Source organism: Saccopteryx bilineata, chromosome 1 (genome assembly GCF_036850765.1).
Source record: "Saccopteryx bilineata isolate mSacBil1 chromosome 1, mSacBil1_pri_phased_curated, whole genome shotgun sequence".
NCBI lineage: Eukaryota > Metazoa > Chordata > Mammalia > Chiroptera > Emballonuridae > Saccopteryx > Saccopteryx bilineata.
In genome coordinates this window covers 110810498-110834466 of record NC_089490.1, presented here as the reverse complement: position 1 = coordinate 110834466, position 23969 = coordinate 110810498, and the positions used below count along the sequence as shown (strand labels likewise).

The 23969-nt window shown below is 37.1% G+C and overlaps 1 protein-coding gene across 1 annotated transcript; it reads left to right on the top strand.

Moving 5' to 3' along the window:
- Nucleotides 1-6838: 6838 nt before the first annotated feature.
- LOC136319300 (killer cell lectin-like receptor 2) lies at nucleotides 6839-22060 on the top strand. Its single transcript, XM_066252614.1, is given in 10 exon segments — nucleotides 6839-6953; nucleotides 8002-8091; nucleotides 9423-9640; nucleotides 9751-9775; nucleotides 11310-11345; nucleotides 11348-11432; nucleotides 13119-13128; nucleotides 13344-13445; nucleotides 16649-16784; nucleotides 21816-22060. Coding segments are annotated over 10 exon segments (1062 nt in total).
- Nucleotides 22061-23969: the final 1909 nt, after the last annotated feature.

The window sequence follows — 23969 nt, the reverse complement described above, 5'->3', positions numbered from 1 at the left end:
CCTAGGTTCCAAGGGTGGGGCAAGGTTTTGCTCCTGTGCCCTTGCAGGTCTCCACCCCTTCTAGGGCTCCTGTCCTTCCCCCGCAGGCTGGATTGCAGGTGGCCTGCAGCTAGTCTTGACCACTTTTGCACGTCCCCTCCTCCCAGGCCGGGCAAGACTTAGCTCACACCTGGGCCTCAGTGGTGGCCAGCCGGATTCCGCTGTTGCCAACAGAACCATGCTTCCACGTCCAGCCGCCGCCTGCCATTGGGCGAGCCCTCAGCCTTGTGGGTGGGAGCGCTGCAGCTCAGATCCTAACACTCACTACTGTAGTCCCGAAAGCTCCCTCCTTCTAAGCGACTCTGCTCTGTGTGCTCCAGGAAAGCTTGTTTGGCTGGTGTCCTGCTTCCCTTTGCTGGTATTGCTATTTCCAGGGAAAATATTCACTTCAGATTTGGGGAGTGACTCGTCCCAGAGGTTAGGGTGGCTGTCTCTCAAAATGTTTCTTCCTGTGCCTCCTATATTAGACTCTCTTCCCGCTACTCTGGTCCTCTCCTCTCTCCCCATCCCCCGGAGCCCTGGGTGAGTGGTTGTGAGAGAGGTTTTTTTTCTGCATGGTCCCTTTAAGAAGAATTCTGGGTCTGAGAAGTCAGTCTCTTTCTCACAAACAGTATCCTGTCTTGTTTCCAGCTAAATACTGTCCATACGCTTCTTCTAGGCTCTGGGGCTGCTGGCTGGGGCTTTGTTCCTGGGACTCAGGACCCTCCCCTCTCTGCTAATCTCACTTCCTGCCACACGAGTCTCTCCCAGCTGCAGTTCGCTCTGGGGAGCTGGGCAGCTCTCTCCACCTTTCCACTTTTCCTACCAGTCTCAGTGTGCCTTCTTCAGTGTTCCTTGGTTGAAGAGTCCTCTTAGTTTAGTCCAAAATTGGTTTTTCCAGTTGATAGTTCTTAAAATTAGTTTGTAATGTACTTTGGTTCTGGGAGGTGTAAGTTGGTATATCAGCCTATTCTATCGTCATCCTGTCTTCCCAGCATTACTCTTATTGAACATATAAGAAAACAGAGATGTGGAGATTTGGAGTGTCTTGTGAAATTTTTATAGCTAGGCAGGATTTGAATTCTGGACTTCAAATAAATATCTCACACTTAATGTAAGGCCAGGTCTGCTTAGGCTCTTCATAGGATCTATCTCACTTAATCCTCACAGAATCCTCAGAAGGCTGAACTGTGGTGAATATGAAGGTTTAGGGTAGTGAGTGACTAGCCTCAAGTCACACATGGAAGCTCAGGCTGCCATTTCAAGCCAGATCTTTCTCATTCCAAAGTTCATACTTTGTGGCAAAAGGTTTGTTGAAAATCCAGACCCCTGTAAATTCATAGTCTGTGCTGTGTGTAGTCCTTAAGGCCTGATGTTAAACATGGGTCAAGAACTCGTAATGATGTGTCCTTTGGCAAGTTAGTTAACCTCTTATGGTTAGTATCTTTATTTGTAAAATGGCCTAATAAGAAGGAGTTGTCAGCATTGGGAGGCTTCAGTATGCTTTTATACATAAAAAGCCCCAGCCTGCAGCCCCAGAGCCTAGAAGAAGTGTATGGACAGTATTTAGCTGGAAACAAGACAGGATACTGTTTGTGAGAAAGAGACTGATTTCTCAGACCCAGAATTCTTCTTAAATAGGTTCTGTATGCTTATATACACAGTCGGTCCTCCAATAAACAATAATGTCTCACCCTGCCACCTTTCCACAACCATTACTACTTCTCCCACTCTAACTCTCTTTTTTTCCTCCTTCTTTTCTAAGTGAGAGGAGGAGAGATAGAGAAACAGACTCCCACATGTGCCCCTACTGAAATCCACCTGGCAAAACCCTGTCTGGGGACAATGCTCTGCCCATCTGGGGCCATGCTTGCAATGGAGCTATTTTTAGTGCCTGAGGCAGAGGATCCATGGAGCGATCAGCTCCCCTGGGCTGATGTGCTCAAACCATTTGAGCCATGGCTGTGGGAGGGGAAAAGAGAGGCGGGGGGAAGGGTGGAGAAGCAGATGGTCACCTCTCTTGTGTGACATAAACAAGAGTCGATCCCAAGACATCCACTCTCCAGGGTGATGCTCTATCACTGAGCCAACTGGCCAGAGCCTACCTTCTAATTCTCTATCTCTCTTTGGCCAAACTTTATGTATGTATGTAATGATATATATGTATGTATGTATGTATGTATGCATGTATGTACTATATGTATTTGCAACATTGGGATAGAGGACTAGGGATCTTCTTTTTCTGTTTTGAGATTGACAAACCCAGTCTATGGGTAGGGTAAACAGAGAAGAAAATGCCCAGTAGTTTGTATTCCGTAGTATCCAGGTTCTATCCATGAAACTTACTGTGTGAAATTAGTCTCTGGGAGTTCTTTGAGCTGACTGCTGCATGTGATGACAAGTGACAGACCTCAGTGATTCAGAGATTAAGGGTTGCTTTGGAGAACAAAAGGAGGCCTGTTGAGGACCAACAACAGGCAGCATGACCTAAAATGTGTCCTCGGGGTTGGTACATTTAGTAGATGGCATTTGTAGTGAGTGTGGGGGTGAGTGAAAGGCAGCAAACGGAAGCACGGGGAGGCCATCTCAAGCATGATATCTGTGGTGGCTAGAGGCTGGGAAGGGAAGAAAAGAACAAACAAGGGACTTGGTCACAACCTGTTAAAATAAGGCTGAGTTTGTTTCTGCATAATTAATTTCCCCTCTGTTTCCCACTTCACTGCTCTTTCCCCACATGCCCTATTAACACTCTTACCTGATTTGAAAAGCAACTTAAATTGGTTTCATAGAACTGTACGTCAGAAGATTAACAAGGCCTGTATAAAATCAAAGTGAATATTTGGCTCACAGAAACAGTTATGGGAATGTATTTCTTTTAGCTGGTAGGTTGTAGATATTTATGAAGTAAAATTCATGGGCAAAACTCAAGTATAGGAATAATTCACTGGTCTCTCTTCTTAAATAATCAAATGTGAACATGTTCACACAGAACTAGTGGTGTGTAAATGGAAAAACTCTGGAGAGCATGTGGTAATATATGTCAAAGTTCTTTAATGTGTATAGCCCTTCCTAATTTCATGTTTAAAATTTTTTCTAAAAATATAGTAAAAAATACAGGTCAAATATTTTTTTATATTAGCCAAAATTGCAACAAACTAAATGCCTCACAGTAGGGGATTGCCTAAATAACTTATGATACAATCCATGTGGGTAATAATTACATGATTTTTAAAGTCATATTTTAGGCATATATATTGATATATATATTTAGGCATATTTGTTAAATGAGCAAACATTTATTAGAAAACAATAGATCAAAAACATTGTGTATGAAGTGACACCGACACTAATATTTATTCTATTATTTATTTATTTATTTGTTTGTTTGTTTGTTTGTTTTTCTTAAATGAGAAGTGGAGAGGCAGAGAGACAGACTCCTAAATGCCCCCTGACCAGGATCCACCTGGGAAGCCCACTATGGGTCGATGATCTGCCCATTTGAGGCTGTTGCTCCATTGTGCAGCAACCAATCTATTTTAGCACCTAAGGTGAGACCATGTAGTCATCCTCAGTGACAGAGACCACCTTTCTCCAACTGAGCCATGGCTGCAGGAGGAGAAGAGAGACATAGAGAGAGAGAAGAGACAGGGGGAAGGGTGGAGAAGCAGATGGTTGCTTCTCCTGTGTGCCCTGACTGGAAATCAAACCCAGGATGTCTGCATGCTAGGCCAAAGCTCTACCACTGAGCCAACCAGCCAGGGTCACCAACACTAATAATAAATAGATCAAATATATATTTTGATAACATGTGGATAAAAAAATAGAAGAAATACACTTATAGTGGACTTATGGATGTTTTAAAATAATCTCTTTTTTTCTTAAAATATTTTATTTATTTATTTTAGAGAGAATAGAGAGAGAGAGAAAGAGAGAGAGAGAGAGAGAGAGAGAGAAACAGAAGGGGGGAGGAGCAGGAAGCATCAACTCCCATAGGTACCTTAACCAGGCAAGCGAGGGCTTCGAACCGGCGACCTCACTGTTCCAGGTCTATGCTTCATCCACTGTGCCACCACAGGCTAGGCTAAAATAATTTCTAAATGCATTCATCTGCAATAAACATAATGGAAAAAATAATCTTTTATGTTTCAAATAGTAACATACCAAAGAAAGTTTCTGACAGGCTAGTTAAAAGTTAAAAAACAGTCATGATATTTCTTACATTTACATATAAATACATACTTATATACTTACATTTTTATCATTTGTTCTGTTTCTTTTAAGTATGCTAGCTTTTGTTAAAGATATTAGTTCTTGTGTTTTTTGAAAGTTTTATTTCTTTGTCTTTTGAGTCCTCAAATGTTGATTTAAACACAATTTTGTGGAGTTCCAAGTAGTTGTTTAATTGTGATGAAGGAGCATATGTATAGCTCATGACCACCTTTTCTTCCCTGTGGTCAAGAGCAGGGGCAGAAAATTCCAAGTTGGAGTACTATTAAGAGACAGATCATTTCTGCCTTTTGTCTTATAGCCCCTCATGCACCCACGGGATCCAGGGTTGGAAAGCCAACACCCCCACCGCATTTTCTCCACCTGCATCACTGCATGGCACAGACACAGGTAACGCCTGCTGTTATTCCCTCAGGTCTCTGTACCTGAGTATCTTTTAGCCCTCCTTATAAAGAGAGGAATCTAGGAAAAAGATTTTAGGAATGTGGTATGTTATTCATTACAAATGACTAGGTATGAGTATGAGATAAAATGAAAGCATTCATGACTGATTGCATTAGAACTACATTATCTTGAAGGGAATGTAAAACTGTAGTTCAACAATCACTGAAAATTATTTTTTCTTTTCATTGTGCTATAATCTGTGCTTATTGTTATGAAAATAAAGAAGAGAATCTTGGGGGGTTAATTACTTTTAATTTGGACTTGATGATTTACATGTTATCTTATCCATCCTGAAGGATTCTGTGATGAAAAACACTGCTTTTCTCCATAGGAAATTGGAGAAAATGTGAATAGTAAAGTTTAGAAAATTTTGTAATTTAAAACAAAAAGAAAGTTGCATGTGCAATTTGTTTTTCATATTTTCTGTTACTTGCATATCATCTTTCACATTGATTAATGTAAGAAGGTACATTTTAAATACTTATTTTTTTAATACTTTTTCATATTGATACCCATTAATGAATTGAAAAAATTTAAAACATTTTATCTATTGACTTTTCGGAGAGAAGTGGGGTTGGGGAGTGAGAAGCATCAGCTGATAGTTGCTTCATTTCAGTTGTTCATTGATGGCTACTCCTATATGCCTGGACTCAGCAATGCCAGGATTTCAAACTGGCGACCTCGCATTCCAGATCGACGCTTTATCCTCTGTGCCACCACAGGCCAGGCAATCAATTGAATTCTTTATGGATATTACCTAGTGACTGATTTTTTTTTTATTATTATTTATTTATTTATTTTTTACAGAGACAGAGAGTGAGTCAGAGAGAGGGATAGACAGGGACAGACAGACAGGAATGGAGAGAGATGAGAAGCATCAATCATTAGTTTTTCCATTGAGCGTTGCAACACCTTTAGTTGTTCATTGATTGCTTTCTCATATGTGCCTTGACCGTGGGCCTTCAGCAGACCGAGTAACCCCTTGCTTGAGCCAGCGACCTTGGGTCCAAGCTGGTGAGCTTTGCTCAAACCAGATGAGTCTGCACTCAAGCTGGCGACCTCGGGGTCTCGAACCTGGGTCCTTCCGCATCCCAGTCCAATGCTCTATCCACTGCGCCACCTCCTGGTCAGGCTTTTTTTTTTTTTAATATTTTATTTATTTATTTTTAATTATTTATTTATTTATTCATTTTTAGAGAGGAGAGGGAGAGACAGAGAGAGGAGAGGCAGAGAGAGAGAGAAGGAGGAGGAGCTGGAAGCATCAACTCCCATATGTGCCTTGACCAGGCAAGCCCAGAGTTTCGAACCGGCGACCTCAGCATTTCCAGGTCGATGCTTTATCCACTGCGTCACCACAGGTCAGACCTAGTGACTGATTTTTAACATTTCATTTTAACATAGACCTCTCTGGCAACATCATACACAAGAAGATTATTTTTAAAATTTTAATATGCATGCAGTCTTTTGGAATTAAAGATGCACGTGTTTGGGCTCCAACCTGAGATTTTTATTCAGTACATCTCGCATGGGGCACTGGAATCTGGAATGTTACCCAATCTTCAGTGTTAGCTCTGGGATAATTCTTTGCAGATGGCTTGTGGGACACACTTGGAAACTCTCTGGTTGAGTCATGTTACAATTGAAAAGAATGTATGAATTTTTTAATATTTATATGTTGAGTCAAATGTGAATATTATTTTTATGAGTCAAGATGTTTCTATTTTTTCAGAATTTCAAAAATGTAGAATTTTTGTTTGTTGAACAATTGTTTTAGAGGTGTTTCAGTCATTTGGGTTGGTAGTAATTTTGCTTAATATTTGTATGTGTATATTGAACATTTTCAGCTAGATTGGCTATGTGAATAGGACCTAGCCTATTCAATCTACTGATAAGTATTTTAAAAATTTTTCATATTTTCTAATAATCATGGGTGTAATCTTATATTAATTTCTTACGTAAATCAGTCTCAATCTCTGTGCTTTAGGCATGCAAAGTGATTAATGAACACATTCATATCACAGGCAGAAGCATTCACACTTCTCTCTCATTTCTGATGCTCCTACAAACTGAGATTTTAGATTTTCTTCAGACAAAAATTATTTTGATGCAAGGTTTTAATGCAAAACATTTTCCTCTTTGTACTATAGAGATGGGTGATCAGTAGGTAATTTATTCAACCCTGAGATTTCCTCAATTTCCTTCAGAGTCACAAAATGGATTAAGGCCTGGTGGCACTCAGAGGCCTGGGAAAAGTGATGACAAAGGTATACACACTAAGCATCTGGATTCATCTGTCTTTCACGAATTGTCAAACTCTCGAAATTTGAAAAAAAATGTTTTTAGGTTCTCGAATGGTAATGCAAAATGATAAGGGATGTAGTAATAGAACAAGTCTTTTTTTATTTTTTACTTTTACATTTGTGAGAATGGAAAAATTAATGAATTCTTTAAATTTGAGAACTTTATATAATTTTCCACTCAAATTTAGTTGGAATTTTGAGGCCTTTAAAAGTGAAGAACAGACTAGAATCTCAAAAAAACTTGCATTTCCTAGAGAAATAAGTCTTAGAAACTGTTTAAGAGATGAAAAATATGATTTTATTCAGATAAAGGTTATTTTAGGTGTCTTAGATTTACCAAACCTTGATGGCAATGAAGCTGCAAAAAAATTTCCAAATCTAAAGGGGAGTTCTAATTTTCCTGTTCTCTCTCTCCTTTCAGATATTGTTACAGACTTTAAATTGAAAATGATTTTTCCTTTTTAATATAGTGATGAGAAGAGATACAGTTTTCAGATACTGAGGACACAAATGTAGGAGGATAAGTATAGCATTTTTTAGTGAACAATAGAATGAATTGGAAAGAAAGGAAAGTTGATTTCTAGAAATATTTTTAAAGATAGACAGACCCCAATCACATTTGCAGCTTCAGAATGTCCACTACTGGCTCCCAACTTCCCAAGACTGGGGACTGATTTCTCTCTCCTCTTCATGATTAGTCGCCATCACAGCAAGGAGTACACATGGCGATGTGGATTCTCACAAATGTGTGTTGTGTGTATTGTCATCTGTGCCTTTAGAAGGCATGTAGTTTTGAAATCCTATAGGACTGTTCTTATCGTAGGATTTCTACAGTGGGTGTGTGTCAGTCAGAAATCAGAAACTTTAAAACAGTAAGTACTAGATTACAAATTTAAATCTATATGTATAAAATTTTGTAAAAGATTTAGAGAACCTTTCTGCCTTTGTTTCAAATAATGTCCCAGTGAAGGTTAGTAGTGCCTGATGATTATTTTTTCTTCTTTATTTAAAGAGTTTTCAGTACCTTGACGTCTCATTGCAATGACTCTTGGGATTCTCTGTTCACTTTTGTTGATGACAATCGTAGTGTTGGGAACAATGGGTAAGCAATTGAAATATATCCTTTATGTTTGCGTAATAGTTCTAATCACTCATTTTGCAAGTGTCAACAATGGTCCATCAATTTTTCCCTGGCTATAATAAAGTGATATTTCAGATGGCTTTTTGTTGTTGATTTTTTTCTCCAGACATATCACAGTGTTATTTTCATTTCAGTTACCTATTCTAACGACTCTCGACTCTCTGCAGCTGTAATGAGCTGTCTTGTTTTTTGGAATAAATGGTAACATTAAACTATGTTGTGAGGCCCTGGCCGGTTGGCTCAGCGGTAGAGCGTCGGCCTAGCGTGCGGAAGACCCGGGTTCAATTCCCGGCCAGGACACATAGGAGAAGCGCCCATTTGCTTCTCCACCCCTCCGCTGTGCTTTCCTCTCTGTCTCTCTCTTCCCCTCCTGCAGCCAAGGCTCCATTGGAGCACTTGGCCCGGGCACTGGGCATGGCTCTGTGGCTTCTGCCTCAGGCGCTAGAGTGGCTCTGGTAGCAACATGGCGACGCCCAGGATGGGCAGAGCATTGCCCCCTGGTGGGCAGAGCGTCACCCCTGGTGGGCGTGCTGGGGGATCCCGGTCGGGCGCATGCGGGAGTCTGTCTGTCTCCCTGTTTCCAGCTTCAGAAAAATGAAAAAAAAAAAAGATCTAAACTATGTTGTGAGTTTAGATCATTGTGAATCTTAGACATTCTTTGAGAAAAAAATGTTTAACAGAAATTCTGACTTTCTCTTATTTTTCTAAGAATACAATGAATAAATGATTTAGTAATAAGAATCAATCAATGCATGGATGTTAGAATCTTGAATTCATCAACTTTATCTTTTATTTGAATTCCTTGATATTTCTAGAAAAAATCACTAATATATTACACTCAGATGAAATGACATATTTGGGCCTTCCACCTTTCTCCTGTGGATATTCTATTTACTCTAAAAATAATGGTGTTATTTCTTCATGTTTCTTAGTGCAGATTTTCACACTCAGAAGATGTGTTGCTAAATGTTGACTGACTGGTTTTTTCTTTGTTACCTATTTTTAAATAATATTCTAACTATCAAAAAGAAAGTAGGTTGAATGGTAACGTGTTACCATCATAATTTTTTTCAGGTCTCTTATTTTACTTATTCTACAGTTAGGATGCTAACAGTGAGAAATTTGGTGTTTTCATTTCTGTGGTTGATTTACTGAGGTATAACTTTCTAAATGTCAAATTGTTAATTAAAGTAATGAAATGGGTTGATTGTCAAAGTAAGATTTTTTTCTCTTTAATTTCAACTTTTATGTGTTATGAGTACAGTTTTGTATATCTATTCTATTCACTTCAGTTTTTCAGTATACTCAAGAAAAACATCAACAGGATGAAATCCTACAAAAGTTCAGACAAAAGTACTACATTTTGCAAAATGGCAACTTAACAATACAATTTTTGACAAATGAGACTTTAAAATTTGACATTCTCAAAAATAAAACCTGTCAATGGAAAAAGAAACTGGTCTCACTCTTAATAGACAAGAACAAATGTCACAGAAAAAAGATCTCTAAAGTCTGCAAAATCCAGATATGAAGAAAATTTTCAGTGAGAGATGGCATGATTTTTCATTTCTTCTTCTACAGAAGCTTCTAAGACAATAGCAGCCCTCCAAGATATGCTAGTTATGTAGATCTACTGGAAAATTTAATTTATGCTTCTTAGAAATAATAAAAGCATTTGGGATTGAATGCTTGAATATGGGACTGAGACCCCAGGAACCATTTTTAGATTAATAGACCCCTACATTTCCCAAAATTCAGTAGTCTCAAACGGTGAAATAGTATGTTAGCTTCCCTGAAAATTCAGGTGATTTTGGACCTGTGGACAAATTAGTCACCTCTACTTTGTTGCTGAGTTTAAATATAGATGCTATTAATAATAATAGACTTAGGCTGCAGTGAGCATGAGGCCTTTTATTTGGATGCTGTTGTAAAGATAACTAAGTGTGTGAGTGTGTGTGTGTCTTTGCATTCTGCTTTGAGTTCAGATATTTCATCTGTGATCAATATGAACTCCCTCTAATACACCTGCAAGATTTGTGATAATGTTGATTTTTGTGCAACTCTGTATTGTGATGCCTGTAAAAAATTGCAACAGGTAAAAATATTAAATTTTATATAATAAATTTTGTTATCATGCATAACAATGGAGTGAATTGACCTGCTTATCAATAATTAATAAATATTTATTTAAGCTTTAGGGTTTACAGAAAGCTTTTGCACATTTAATCTCATTTAGTCATGGTAATTAGGAGAAATTATCATCTCTATTATTAAAGTTTTAATAATATTTCAAAGATTTGGTATATTGTAAAATATATGAGAAAAAATTAAAATAAATCCAAATAATGTTTCTTTTATTTAGAAGGCATTTCAAAAAATTTTTAAATTTTATTATTCTTTAAACAGTTTATTGAGGTACCAATATTATACAAAAAACTGTACATACTTAATGTATACAATTCGATGAGTTTTGACATATACATACACTCATGAAGCCATGCACAATTGGATAATACCTCCAAAAGTTTCCTCATGTGCCATTTTTTTTTTTGTGGTGAGGACACTTAATAGGCAATCTATCCTCTCACCAAATTTTTAAGTACACAATGCAATATTGTTAACTATAGGCACTATGTTGTTTTGCAGATCTCTGAGACTCGTCTTTCATAACTGAAACTTTACACCAATTGGGTAAGTACCTATTTTTCCCTCCTACTTGCCCCTGATAACCACTATACTACTTTTTGGTTCTCTGAGTTTGACTATTTTAAATACCTCATGTAACTGGAATCATGCTGCATATAGTAGCGGTCCTGTGTCTGGCTTATTTCATTTAGTGTAATTTCCTCAAGGTACATTCATGTTGTTGCATATGGCAAGACTTCCTTCTTTTTAAGGCTGAACCATACTTCAAGTATGCATAGACCACATTTTTTAGTCCATTCATCTGTGGATGAACATTTGGGTTGTTTCCATATCTTGGGTATTGTGAATAATGCTGCATTGAGCATGAGAATGCAGATAGCTCTTGGCATTCTGAATCTTGAAGAACCTCATACTATCAACATTGATAGCTATTAAGATTTTATTTAGTTATGGGAGGCTGATGAATATATTGGTGTACTTAACAGAATACCAGATAACAAGAAGTTTAATATTTTAACTTATAGGCAAACTCTATGAAGAACACTGGTCCTGTTGTAGAATAAAGTGTTATTTTTTACCAGTGAAAATAAAAAGTGGATGGGGTGTAAACAGACTTGCCAAAGTTATGGATTATCTCTTTTGAAGATGATAAACTGGTATCTTAGACAATTATATTCACTTTTATTCTCTTGAATTCTGTCTCAGACCCTCAGACCCAAGATATTGAGGATGGTGTGAGGGGTCCAGAAAAGGGAGTTTCAGCTATTCTTTATTTTGTGTCTGTTGAGTGAGTAAAAAATCATATAGTTAAGAGTCTCCCAGGAGACTGCCTGCTAACAGCAACATGATCTTGTCATTGAATAAGCACTCAATACATTATTTTCTATCATGATTCTTATTATGTGCAAAACGGAAATCTCTTTGAGGATTCAGTTTAGGTCTTTACAATCATCTTTCTTACTACAGAGTTTGCAAGAAAACCACTCAGAGAAACATGCCTTTCCTTTGATGAAGTACTTAATCTTTGGTAAATACAGGATGGAGCCAGGAGTTATTTCTCCCAGTAAGGTGGTAACTGCAATCGTGGAGTAACATGGCTTAGTAGTTACTAAAGGAATCCAGAGGCCAGACTGCTGGCAGTCAATTCCAGCTCTGACACTTTCTAGTTGGGTGACCTTTGGTAAATTACTTAACCTCTCTTGGCCTCAGTTTCCCCATCTGCAAAATGGAAATAATAATGACAAACATAAAAGAGTAATCACTCTTACAAATTAGCCTCCTGGTGGTTTTCATTGCATCTGCAAGTAACATTTATTTGATCAATATTCTAATATTATATCAAGATGTATATCTTTCAAAACAGAATTGTAAAATAATAAAGTATAGTGACACAATATCATAATTATCTTTTAAATTTATTACTAATAAAATGGATTCATATACTCACGATGTATTTTTAATATAGAAAAGTTTGCAAAGGACGGCCTTGAAATATTTATTTGTCATTTAGAAAAACAACACAAAAATTCCTGACTAGGTGGTGGTGCAGTGGATAGAACATTGACATGAGATGCTGAGGACTCAGGTTCAAAACCCCAAAGTTGCCAGCTTGAGCACGGGCTCATCAGCTTGAGCATGGGATCATAAGCATTGGCTTGAGCCCAAGGTTGCTGGCTTGAACCCAAGGCCACTGACTCTGCTGGAGCTCCCCCCACCCCAGCCGTCAAGGCACATATAAGAAGCAATGAACAACTAAAGTGTCGCAATTATGAGTTGATGCTTCTCATCTTTCTCCCTTCCCATCTGTCTCTCTGTCTCTGTCTCTCTCACAAAAAATAAATAAAAAAGTAAAAGGTAAATCAACACAAACTTTATATACAAATGTAATAGATGTTGTAGATCATAATACAGAAGAATTTATGTTGTCATCATGAAATATTTTCTATGTTTGATGCAGTAAAATAGAGTTAAATTTAAATCTATATTTTAAAACATAGTCATTTAACCATACATTATGTAATATGTCATATTGATATATTACATTTTTGGACTAGTAAATATTCCTGAATTCTGCCCCTTTCCCTTTTCCCTCCCATCTACTGAACTATAGCAAGGCTTTCTCTTATGAAGCTGAAGGCTCTAAAGCACACCTTCTCACGTAGGCTCATTAATTTAATAATTTGTTTTTAAGATTCTTTCTTTCACTTAAAAATACATAATAGTTATTTTTCTCTATTCTTACATACTTTTGCAGAGCATGCTTTTGACTAGGTTCGTGAAGAATCATAAATTATTTAACAACTCTTTCACTGTTAGATATTTAGATTTTACCATGTTTTAAGTAATTTATTGGTGGCCATTTTTTACATAAATAACCTATTAACAGAAAATACTGTTGGAAAAAATACAGGGATTGAGAGTAGAAGGGCTCTGTGGGAGGGAGGTGTGCAGGATGACATGGAGGGCAGCAGAGGACTGGCCACCGAATCAGCTGGCCGCTTTTCCTGTCCTCTTTACACAGCTAACAGACAGAAATTTACACATGATATGTTCTGATTCCTTTATAGGCCTTCCTTCAATCCCAGACTTATCAAAATAACTACTGGATTGGATCGTCATATAATGAAGGGGAAAGTAAGTGGGAATGGACTGACAGTGGTACATTTGGAATGTAAGTCTCTGGGATGCATTTACATTCTAAGCATTGGGGTGGAGTTGGATGTCTTGTATCTAAAAAGTATCTTCTGTCATTTCAAACAAGTTTAACTCATTTTCAAGTATAATAGGTTATTGGTAAGAATAAGTAGAAGGAGGCCTGACCTGTGGTGGCACAGTGGATAAAGCGTCAACCTGGAATGCTGAGGTTGCCGGTTCAGGGCCCTGGGCTTACCTGGTCAAGGCACATATGGGAGTTGATGCTTCCTGCTCCCCCCCCCCCCTCATTCTCTCTCCTCTCTAAAAATTAATAAAGTAAAAAAAAAATTTTTTAAAAGAATAAGTAGAAGGATTAGAAAGAAAGTGTTTCAGGAACTTAGTTAAAAAGGAAGAGAAATATCATACATTCATTAATAATAAAATTATGATGCTAAACACAGCTCAGGAGAATGTGTGTTATGGAGTACACAAAATTAAACAAAATCATATGGTAATATGAAATGATTGAATCATCCTGATTTAGCCACAATGATCCCTCCCATAAGCATAAATGAGTATTTTGAGTATCCTAAAAATTTATTTGAAACTCCTTTTTTATTTTATTAGTTTACATATATATGTCTATATATTATTTATAAATATAAATATATGTGAGTACACACACACACACACACACACATACACTTTCACTAAAGTCCTATTTAGAAGTGTAGCATTTTGTAAACTCTTGGATTTACATTGATATAATCTGCAAGTAAACTATTCAATAATTTTTTAGAAATCTTAACTTATATATTTATTTGTAGGAATTTTGTTTTATGTTTTCAAATCTTGCTAGTTACTCATTTTTTCAAGCTATCTTTTATTATTTTATTTTCTTAATAAACATACTTATTTTGTACTTGGAATATGATAGTACTATTATTTGAAATTTTGTGGGTCTAATCTATTGTTTCTGCTGGTTTTTGTTCATGATGTCATTTTCTTCATAGTGTTTAGTGATTTCTTTTTTCTTTCTGAGCTGCTGTGGAAATTATTTGAGAACTGAGAAGAAGGTGACTTTCTCAAGAAAATATTTGCTTTTGTTGGATGCTTTGGGGAGCTATGAGTATGGGCAACTATTAATTCTAAATTTGGGCCCTGAAAATTGTGTAGTTCTGGGCTGCAAACCTACACAAGATGTCACACAGGAAATTGCCTTGGCATAATCATAGCCTGCGAATACACACCAGGCAAACGCTCAGAGGTCACAGAGCAGCAAGGATCATGGGTCATTGTAAGGTGCGCAAATTGCATGGTTAACTAACTCAGTTTAAAACACATCACACTCTGCAAAGGGAAAGAAATGGAATAGCTTATCACACATGGGTGGATTGGGATAGGTTCTCACACTAAAGATAAGCTGCAAGTAGTTGAAAGGATCACTTGAATTCTAGGTTGAATCTTCACATAGCCTGACTTCCTGCTGAACTACCCTTTGCAATGATGGTGTGGTTTCTAGACCCAGGCTTGAGGTTTGAGTAACGGGAAGAAGGCTCTTGAGGCCAGCACTCACCTCTTCTGTACAGGGGAGATGCAGGAGCCTGGTAGCCGGCCACAGCTGCAAGTTTCCTATTAACCTCAATAGCACCTCCGGATTTTATCTGTGTTTCTCAGGCAAAGGGCCTGAATAAGTGTCACCAGTAGATGGCGAAGTGACAACCTCATGAATGTTGCGTTTCTATGTGCATCATGTATATTTTGAGTATGAAATTTAATGTTTACTTAGTTCTGTCTTCCTTTCCTATGTTCAGCACACATGAGCTCTACTTATGAAATCTCTGCCTTTACATGTCTCCTGGTTACTTATCCAATCTAGCATATCTTCTGTGCTCTGCCTATGCCTCACAAGCGGTTCAGTTTCATTTACTTTGTTTCCTTTTTTTTCCTTTAGTAGATTTGAATATTCTTCAATAATACAGCAAATGCAAATCATATGAGGGATGATTTATGATTTTGGATTCTTAGGGAGGATTATTCTTTTGCTTTCTGCTTAAATCTAGGGTTCCAGACAGTTGTAGGGTGTTTATACTGAAGCCATATCCCTTTGGCATCCCAGGGCTCTGTAGCTTGTCTTCTATTTAGGATGGTGGGTAAGATCCCTTATTCAGTCCCCTGTGCCAGTTTCGGGACAGCTGGCTGCAGTTCTCTACTTTCCCTTCTGGGTTCCCACCTTTAACCCTCAGCCTGAATGTGAATGTGCTTCCTGCCTGCCTGTTCACAAGTTTAGTCAAGAAGGTTTAAATTTTTTTGTATTCAACATTTTTTATTGTTTTTAATAAAAAGATTTCTTTTTAAAAATTTTTTACAGAGAGAGAGAGTCAGAGAGAGGGATAGACAGGGACAGAGGGAGATGAGAAGCATCAATCATCAGTGTTTCATTGTGACAACTTAGTTGTTCGTTGATTGCTTTCTCATATGTGCCTTTATGGCAGGCCTTCAGCAGACTGAGTAACCTCTTGCTCGAGCCAGCGATCTTGGGTCCAAGCTGGTGAGCTTTTGCTCAAACCAGATGAGCCCGTGTTCAAGCTGGCGGCCTCAGGGTCTCGAACCTGGGTCCTCCGCATCCCAGTTCGACGTTCTATCCACTGTGCAACCACCTGGTCAGGCTAATAGAAAGATTTCTGACACCCAGTCTACTACTTTACTGAAATAGAAGCACTACTTTTAGATATTTTTCAGTGGATTGTCATGTTTTTGCTAATGATTAGCTGTGGGATTTGGGAAAAGAAACAAAATAAATAAAATGATTGACTTAAAAACCTCATTTCTGACTATATTCTAATTCTGCTTTTTTTCTATAGAGTATATATACACATGAAACTTTGTTTTCTGTATCCTAGAAAATCAATTCTTCTCTTTTTGATCTCACTGTTATTGAGAAAATTAGCATAAGATAACATGCTTACTTTATCATAGTACTATAGCAATATTGCAAGGTAATATTGCCTTCTGATTAAAAATTTCCAGTGTGGTACAAAATGGAAGATTGTGGATCTAATTAAGAGGCAGAGTGAGATTATATGTGATGGGTTATGAGCCAAAGACAATCTTTTAGTAACAAAGTTATCATTAATATTTGAATATTTCTGATCTGTAGGCAACTGACTTAAAAATTATGATGTATGTTATTATAAGCTTCAGAATTAAACAGTTGACTACACGTTTTCCGTTTTACAATAATCCTAAAATAATGAGTATGACCTCTAGGAGACAAGACTGTGCATTTTTAACCTCAATGAGAATAAAAATTATTGATTGCTCTAAAATCTACAATTGTATTTGTGAGAACACATTCCCTCTACTTTTAAAATGTACTAGGAGGAAAGTATAAAGTGGAATTTTGTCATTTTTAGTGTGTTTCCCATAACACTATGGAATTACTTAACAAAGTAATGTTTTGACTGCAGAACTTTCTCCCCTTAGAAACAGAGGTGAGCTGGTGAAACAGAGATCAGACGTCACCCTCCTTCTCAGAGAAGAGGGGGAGATTTTGCCTTTGGAGAACTGTTAATCCCCTCTCTTTAATATACCTGTGGAATTATTCTCTTTCTTTTTCTCTGTACTATCCCAAAACTACCACAGAACCAGTGAGAAAACTTATAAATACCTGGGTCTTTTCCTTATTTTTAGGGTAAATCATTTTAATAGCCTCTGGCTTTGAGAGAGAACACAATTAAGAACTAAGTAAATAATTATTTTTTCCCAATCTAGATGCTTACCTCTCATCGTTAAACATATACAGTGTGTCCGTAAAGTCATGGTGCACTTTTGACTGGTCACAGGAAAGCAACAGAAGAGGACAGAAATGTGAAATCTGCACCAAATAAAAGGAAAACCCTCCCAGTTTCTGCAGGATGATGTGGCAGCATGTGCACATGTGCAGATGATGACTAAAACCGTGTATACAGCGGAGCAGCCCATGGCCATGCCAGTCAAGATGTGGACGGTACAGAGGAAAGCTCGGTGTGTTCTGTGGCTCGCTAAATTCGAATCCCTGACCAAAGTGCAATGTGAATGTTGGTGCGTTTATAACGAAGCACCACCGCATAGGAATAACATTACTCGGTGAGATAAGCAGTTGAAGGAAACTGGCAGTTTGGTGGAGAAACCCCGTTCTGGTAGGCCATCAGTCAGTGATGAGTCTGTAGAGGCTATACGGGATAGCTACCTAAGGAGCCCTAAAAAATGTGTGCGTGAGCCCACATCAACCTGCACTGAATACGTATGAAACTGGGAGAGTTTTCCTTTTATTTGGTGCAGATTTCACATTTCTATCATCTTGTGTTGCTTTCCTGTGACCGGTCAAAAGTACACCATGACTTTACGGACCACTGTATTTTGCTGTCATGCCAAACCTACTGAGTAGGTGAAACAATAGTATAAGGAACTCTCATATAAGCTTTATCCATAGTTATTATTTATATTTTACTCTCTGCACTTTATTCCTCTCTCTCTCTCTTCCCTTGCCAATTCATTTGATAGTAAATTGGGAACATTATGTAAATATTTTATAGGAACAACAACTTAGTCTTTTTATAATCATAGCACAATGATCAAGATCAGGACATTTAGCATTGGCATAGCACTATGCTTTCATCTACAGTCCACATTTAAATTTTGTCAACTGTCTCAATGTTATATACAGGTGTTGTTCCTCCATATTCAGGAACATGCGAAGTATTTAGTCCTGATGTCCCTTAGCTTCCTTTAACTAGAACAATTCTTCACCCTTTCTTGACGTTCACTTAAAAAATTAACTTTATTGTGTTATACCTTGCATGAAATAAAATGCATCCATTTAAATCATGAGGTCAGTGGCTTTTTAATAAATGAATACACATCTGAAACACCATCAATTAAGATAATTATAGACCATTTTTATCAGCTCCAATGTTCTTTCTCTCCCCCTGCCCATATCTGGACTCAAGCCACAAGTGATACTCCTTCTGTCACTATAAGTTAGTTTTGCTTATTCTAGAATTTTATACCTCAGGAATTTCTTGTGTGTGGCCTCCTTTTTCTCAGCATGTTTTTTTTTTTTAAATTAATTTATGTTTTTCTTGTGTCAGCTGTTCATTCTATTTGTTACTGAGTACTACTCCATTGTACAGGAGTACCACAATGTGTTTGTGCACTTATGGACATTTGATGTGTTTCCAATTTTTGACTATTTTGAATAAACCTGTTCTGAATATTGATATTCAAGTAACTGTGTAGATATATGTTTCCACTGCTTTTTATAAATACCCAAAAGTGTGGTTGCGGAGTCCTATGGTAAGTGCATGTTACTTGTATACGAGACTTCTAGAATGTGTTTCAATGTGGCTGTATCACTTTACTTTTCCAGAAGCAACATATGAGAGTTCCATTTTATCATGTCATTGCCAAAGCTTCTTATTGTCAGTCTTTTTAATTTTAGCCATAATAGTGGGTATGTAGTGGTATCTCATTGTAGTTTTTAATTTTTGTTCCCTGAAAACAAACGACATTGAGTATCTTTCCTGTGTTTATTACTATTTGTGTATCTTTGTGAAGTATTCAATATTTTGTTCCCTTTTTTTAAATTGGTTTTCTGTCTTCTTACTGTAGAGTTGTAGGAGATTTTTATATAATTTGGATACACATGCTTTGTTAGATATATGTATTACAAATATTATCTTCCAATCTTTGTGGTACCTTTTCATTTTCTTAATGGTGTCTTTCAAAAAGAATTTTTAATTCTTTGATGAAACTTAATGTATCAGTTTTTTCTTTTATTGTCCTATCAAAGAAATCTTTGCCTATATCAAAATCACAGTGATTTCTGTGTGTATTTGCCTCTAGAAGTTTTATAGTTTTAAATTATATGCTTAGATGATGCATGTTTAAACTTAATTTTTGTGTGAGTGAGAAAAGGGTGGGGGTTCACTGTTATTCCATATAGATATCCAGTGGAGGGTGTGATGACAGAAGGATATTTGACTTTGGGTGGTGGGTACACAATGCAAAATACAGAAGGTGTATTATGGAATTGTTTACCTGAAACCTATATAACTTTATTTACTGTCATTCTAATAAATTTAATTAAAAAGAAGAAAGTGGTGAAGCTTCCTTTCGGTACTTAAAAGAAATAATTCCTACTACATTCAGTCAATTAACAATGATTTAAAAAAATATAATGTGATGATTTGTAAAAAAGAAAAAGTATATTGACTATTCTGGATTCTTTTGTTTTCTCAAAATTTCTTCAAAAATGCCTGATTGGAATTTTATTAAATATGTAAATTAATTTGGGAGAATTGACATCTTAATAATAATGAGTGTTAGAATTCATGAACATGGTTTATCATTCAATTTAGTTGGGTGTTTAATTTTTGTCAGCAATGTGGTACACTTCAGTATATTGATCTTAGAAAAATTTTGATCTGACCAGGCAGTGGTGCAGTGGATACAGTGTCAGACTGGGATGCAGAGGACCCAAGTTCAAAACCCCGAGGTCAACAGCTTGAGCATGGGTTAATCCAGCTTGAGCATGGGGTCGCTGTCTTGAGTGTGGGATAATAGACATGACTCCAATGTTGCTGGCTTGAGCACAAAGGTTGCTGGCATGAAGCCCAAGATTGCTGGCTTGAGCAAGGGGTCACTTGCTCTGCTATTGCACCCCCATCCCTGCACATATCAGAAAGCAATCAATGACCAGCTAAGGTGCCGCAATGAAGAATTGATATTTCTCATCTCTTTTCCTCCTGTCTGTCTATTCCTATCTGTCCCTCTCTCTGACTCTCTGTCTCTGTTAAAATTTTTTTGTTAAATTTATTATTCTTGAAGCTATTATAAATAGCATTTAACATTTTTCAAAATATTTGTTAATTTATAGAAATAAATTTGTTTTTTTTTGTAAATCAATGTTATTTTGTTAATTTACTTATTTCTGATAGTTAAAAATACTATAGGTTTCTTAGGATTTTTCTTTTCTACATAAACAATTCTGTTTTATGAGAAGGTAGAAAGTTGTACTATTTCATTTCATCAGTTTTTCTCTTGCTTTTTTGGACTGGCTAGAATTTCTGGCACAATTTTGTTGAAGACCCATCAGGATAGTAGGCATCCTTGCCTTTTTCCCAATCTTAGAAAGAAAACTATTTAGTTTTCTATTATTATTCGTGATGTCTGCTATCAGCTTTTCTTTTCTTTAAGGTATTTTTTATCATGTTGAGAAAGTTACCTTCTATTTTAGATTATTTAATTTTATTACAAGTGGTAGTTGGAAGTTATACAGTTGTTCTTCATCTATTGAGATGATGCTGTAGTTTTTTAGTCACTTACTATGGTAATTGCATCAACTGGGTTTTTTAGTATTAAACAAAACAAACTTTTTTATAAATCACTCTTGGTCAACATATATTGTCATTAAAAAAATCTATTGCCAGATTTGTCTGAATAATGTTTTCTTAAGAATTTTTATGTTTATATTTTTGAGGGGTATTGGTTTGTTTTTCTTTTTCTTTTTTTAGGACCTATTTCTATTTAAGGTGTTGGGGAAATACTGGTCTATATATTCATTTAAGATATTTTTGAATATCTGTTTTTTGAAGTTTATTTATTTATTTTTTGGTAGAATTTGTATTTCTATTCCTTAAAGGTTTGATCAGATTTACCAGAGAAATAATCTGGGCCTAAACTTTTTTGAGGTAGAATCAGCTCCCAAATGATGAATCAGCTTTTTGATTCATTAATTTTTTTTATTTGTCCATTTTTATAGTATTTTTCTCACCTTTTTTCTTTATTGTTTTCTCTCTTCTGCTTATTTTGAAATTAACTGCTTTTATTTTCTGACTTTTTCAGTTAAAGTTTATATATCCTCTTATCAAATTTAGATTTTTGTTTATGGGAGATTGAAGTTAATCTCAGAAAATTTGGAGAATTTTTTATTTTTATTTTTTATTTTTCTGAAGTTGGAAACGTGGAGGCAGACAGACTCCCGCATGTGCCTGACCAGGATCCAGCTGGCATGCCCACCAGGGGGTGATGCTCTGCCCATCTGGGTCGTCGCTCTGTTGCAACCAGAGCCATTCTAGCGCCTGAGGCAGAGGCCACAGAGCCATCCCCATCACCTGGGCCAACTTTGCTCCAATGGAGCCTTGGCTGCGGGAGGGGAAGAGGGAGACAGAGAGGAAGGAGAGAGGGAGGGGTGGAGAAGCAGCTGGGCACTTCTACTGTGTGCCCTGGCTGGGAATCAAACCCGGGACACTCCTGTACGACAGGCCGATGCTCTACCACTGAGCCAACTGGCCAGGGCCAAGGGGAACTTTTTACATAAAAGTTTAAGCATCTTTAATGTCTGAGCTGCATACTGGCCCTAGGTTATGTGCTCTCCCTGATCTGTGAGCCTGATCTGTCTCACTGGGATCTTGCTCCGCTTTCTAGCCAGAGCAACCCCCACAGTGCTTATTCTGTACCCACAGTTATAAAACTGGGTTATTGGAATCTGTACAACCCCCAGACTTTGGAATGGCCTCCATCATGTCCACCTCGGAGGAAGCACAGCAGACCCCTGGCCCAGTTTGTCCAGATCCCTCAGAAGCTGTGGTTTCCTGAAGTTACCTAACAGTTCAAGTAACACTTTTGAAATGCAGGGTTGTAAAGGTCCTGTTGTAGAAAAATTGGACTGTTAGAGGTGCAGTGTTTGTATAAAGGCTCCTCAGAGATGCTCGCTCATGTGAATGTGTAAAAAATTGTTTTCTTGTGAAAGTTTTTTACTTTCTGTTCTTCTTTCCCTGACTCGTTTCTCTTTTCATTTGCCTGGTATATTTGGTTCTTTGGATTTCATCCCTTTCCCTCACTTAGTGTTGTTACATAATATTTGCCTAAGGCTCTTTTTTTAAGGATCCTGGGCTAGGATGAAACTCTCCACTAAAAGGCAACATTGTAGCCATCCAGAAGAGTTGGTGATGAGAATTTGATCCACTTCATATAATTTCTCTCTAGATCAGTACATTTACTATTGGCCAGTGAAAAGGCTATCGTATTTCTATTGTAACAGGAGAGATAATTCTGTGTTGTCTTCAATCCTTTCACTGAGATTCATACCACACCTAGTGAAGAAGCGTAGAGGCAGCTGGCCTCATGCTGTCTTACGTCTGCTTTGGAAATGAGAAGTCAAATCTCTTCACAAGATGCTTGAATATTGTTACCACTGAATTTTCAGGTAATTTAGGAAATTTAATTTAATCATAAATTATTGAAAATTATTTATGAAAGATCTGTTGAATGTAGAAATGCTAATAATATGTGACCATCAGATTACATAGAAAGTAGGTCTCCTGTACTGTGAATAGATATTACATGTCTGGAAAACAGACTGCAGTGCTTTATGTAGCATAGACAGAAAAACATCCTAACCTGCAGAGGATTTTTTATAAAAATTTATTTTAGTCAAAAGAGGATATGCCTGGAAAAAAGGTCTCCACAGATTGAGAAAAATGCTTCCATGAAAAACAGTTTGCAGTTTTTCTTATGCATTTGAGATGAAGGAATATAAGGAAAATTACATAAATGTGGGAGAAATAAGGTGGTTATCTGATTATAGAATAAGTAGTATTAGAAGGAGAGGTCTGTTTCAGAAGTGTGTTATCCGAGATGCCAGAAAAAATGGGCAGGGCTTGCTTAAGGCAAAGAGAAGTCTTTTAGCAAAGAAGTTACAGCCTGGGGAGTGACTACCTACCGGTGACTGGCTCAGTTAGGAATTCAGGATCAGATCACCCAGTAAGGGTACTTTCCATAGACACCCCCCCTTTTTTTAATTCACAATAAGAAAAAGAGATGAAGGAAAGGTCAAGTCAAGAAGGCTGAACATTGCCCATTGTTTGAAGCTAAGATGGTAAGACTCACAAGTGACCTTTTTCTTGGGATATTGTATTTTTTATTAAAATATAGTTAAAACCTAAACTTTAAATGATTCAGCAGGCATTAAATGGAGGAGTGAGGCAGAGACTGAATATCTGTAATGGCATAGGGGTGTCCTTCAAGGCAGCTACATTCTAGCTCCCTGAAATGTCGAGCAAGATTAGTCAATGAGTACTTTTATTAGAGCAATGGCCCAGAGATCCTAAGGAAAAGGAGGACATAGTGGAGATAGTCCAATTAAATAGAAGTTGTTTGTAAAGTAGGAAAGAACCAGGTGGGAGGGGTTATTATATTAGATGAGAAATCCCAATCAGTTGAAGCATTAGACTGATGAGGAAAATGAGTGAGTGGTGGAAGTAGAATGTGATAAATATCCACTATGGCTTTTACAAGCTACTATGGAATATATTGTAGCTACTTTTGTTACATATTTTTTTTCTTCTTTTCCACTATCATTTTGTACAGGGAGTTTTAGTGGGATCACTGCAATGCAGATTTCCAAACTAGGTGGGACCAAATCTAGAGCTAATGTGCATGACTGTATAATATTTGGAAACCTAATATTTGAGGTAGATAAAATGACTAATTAGGTGTTGTGTTATAGGGGAGAA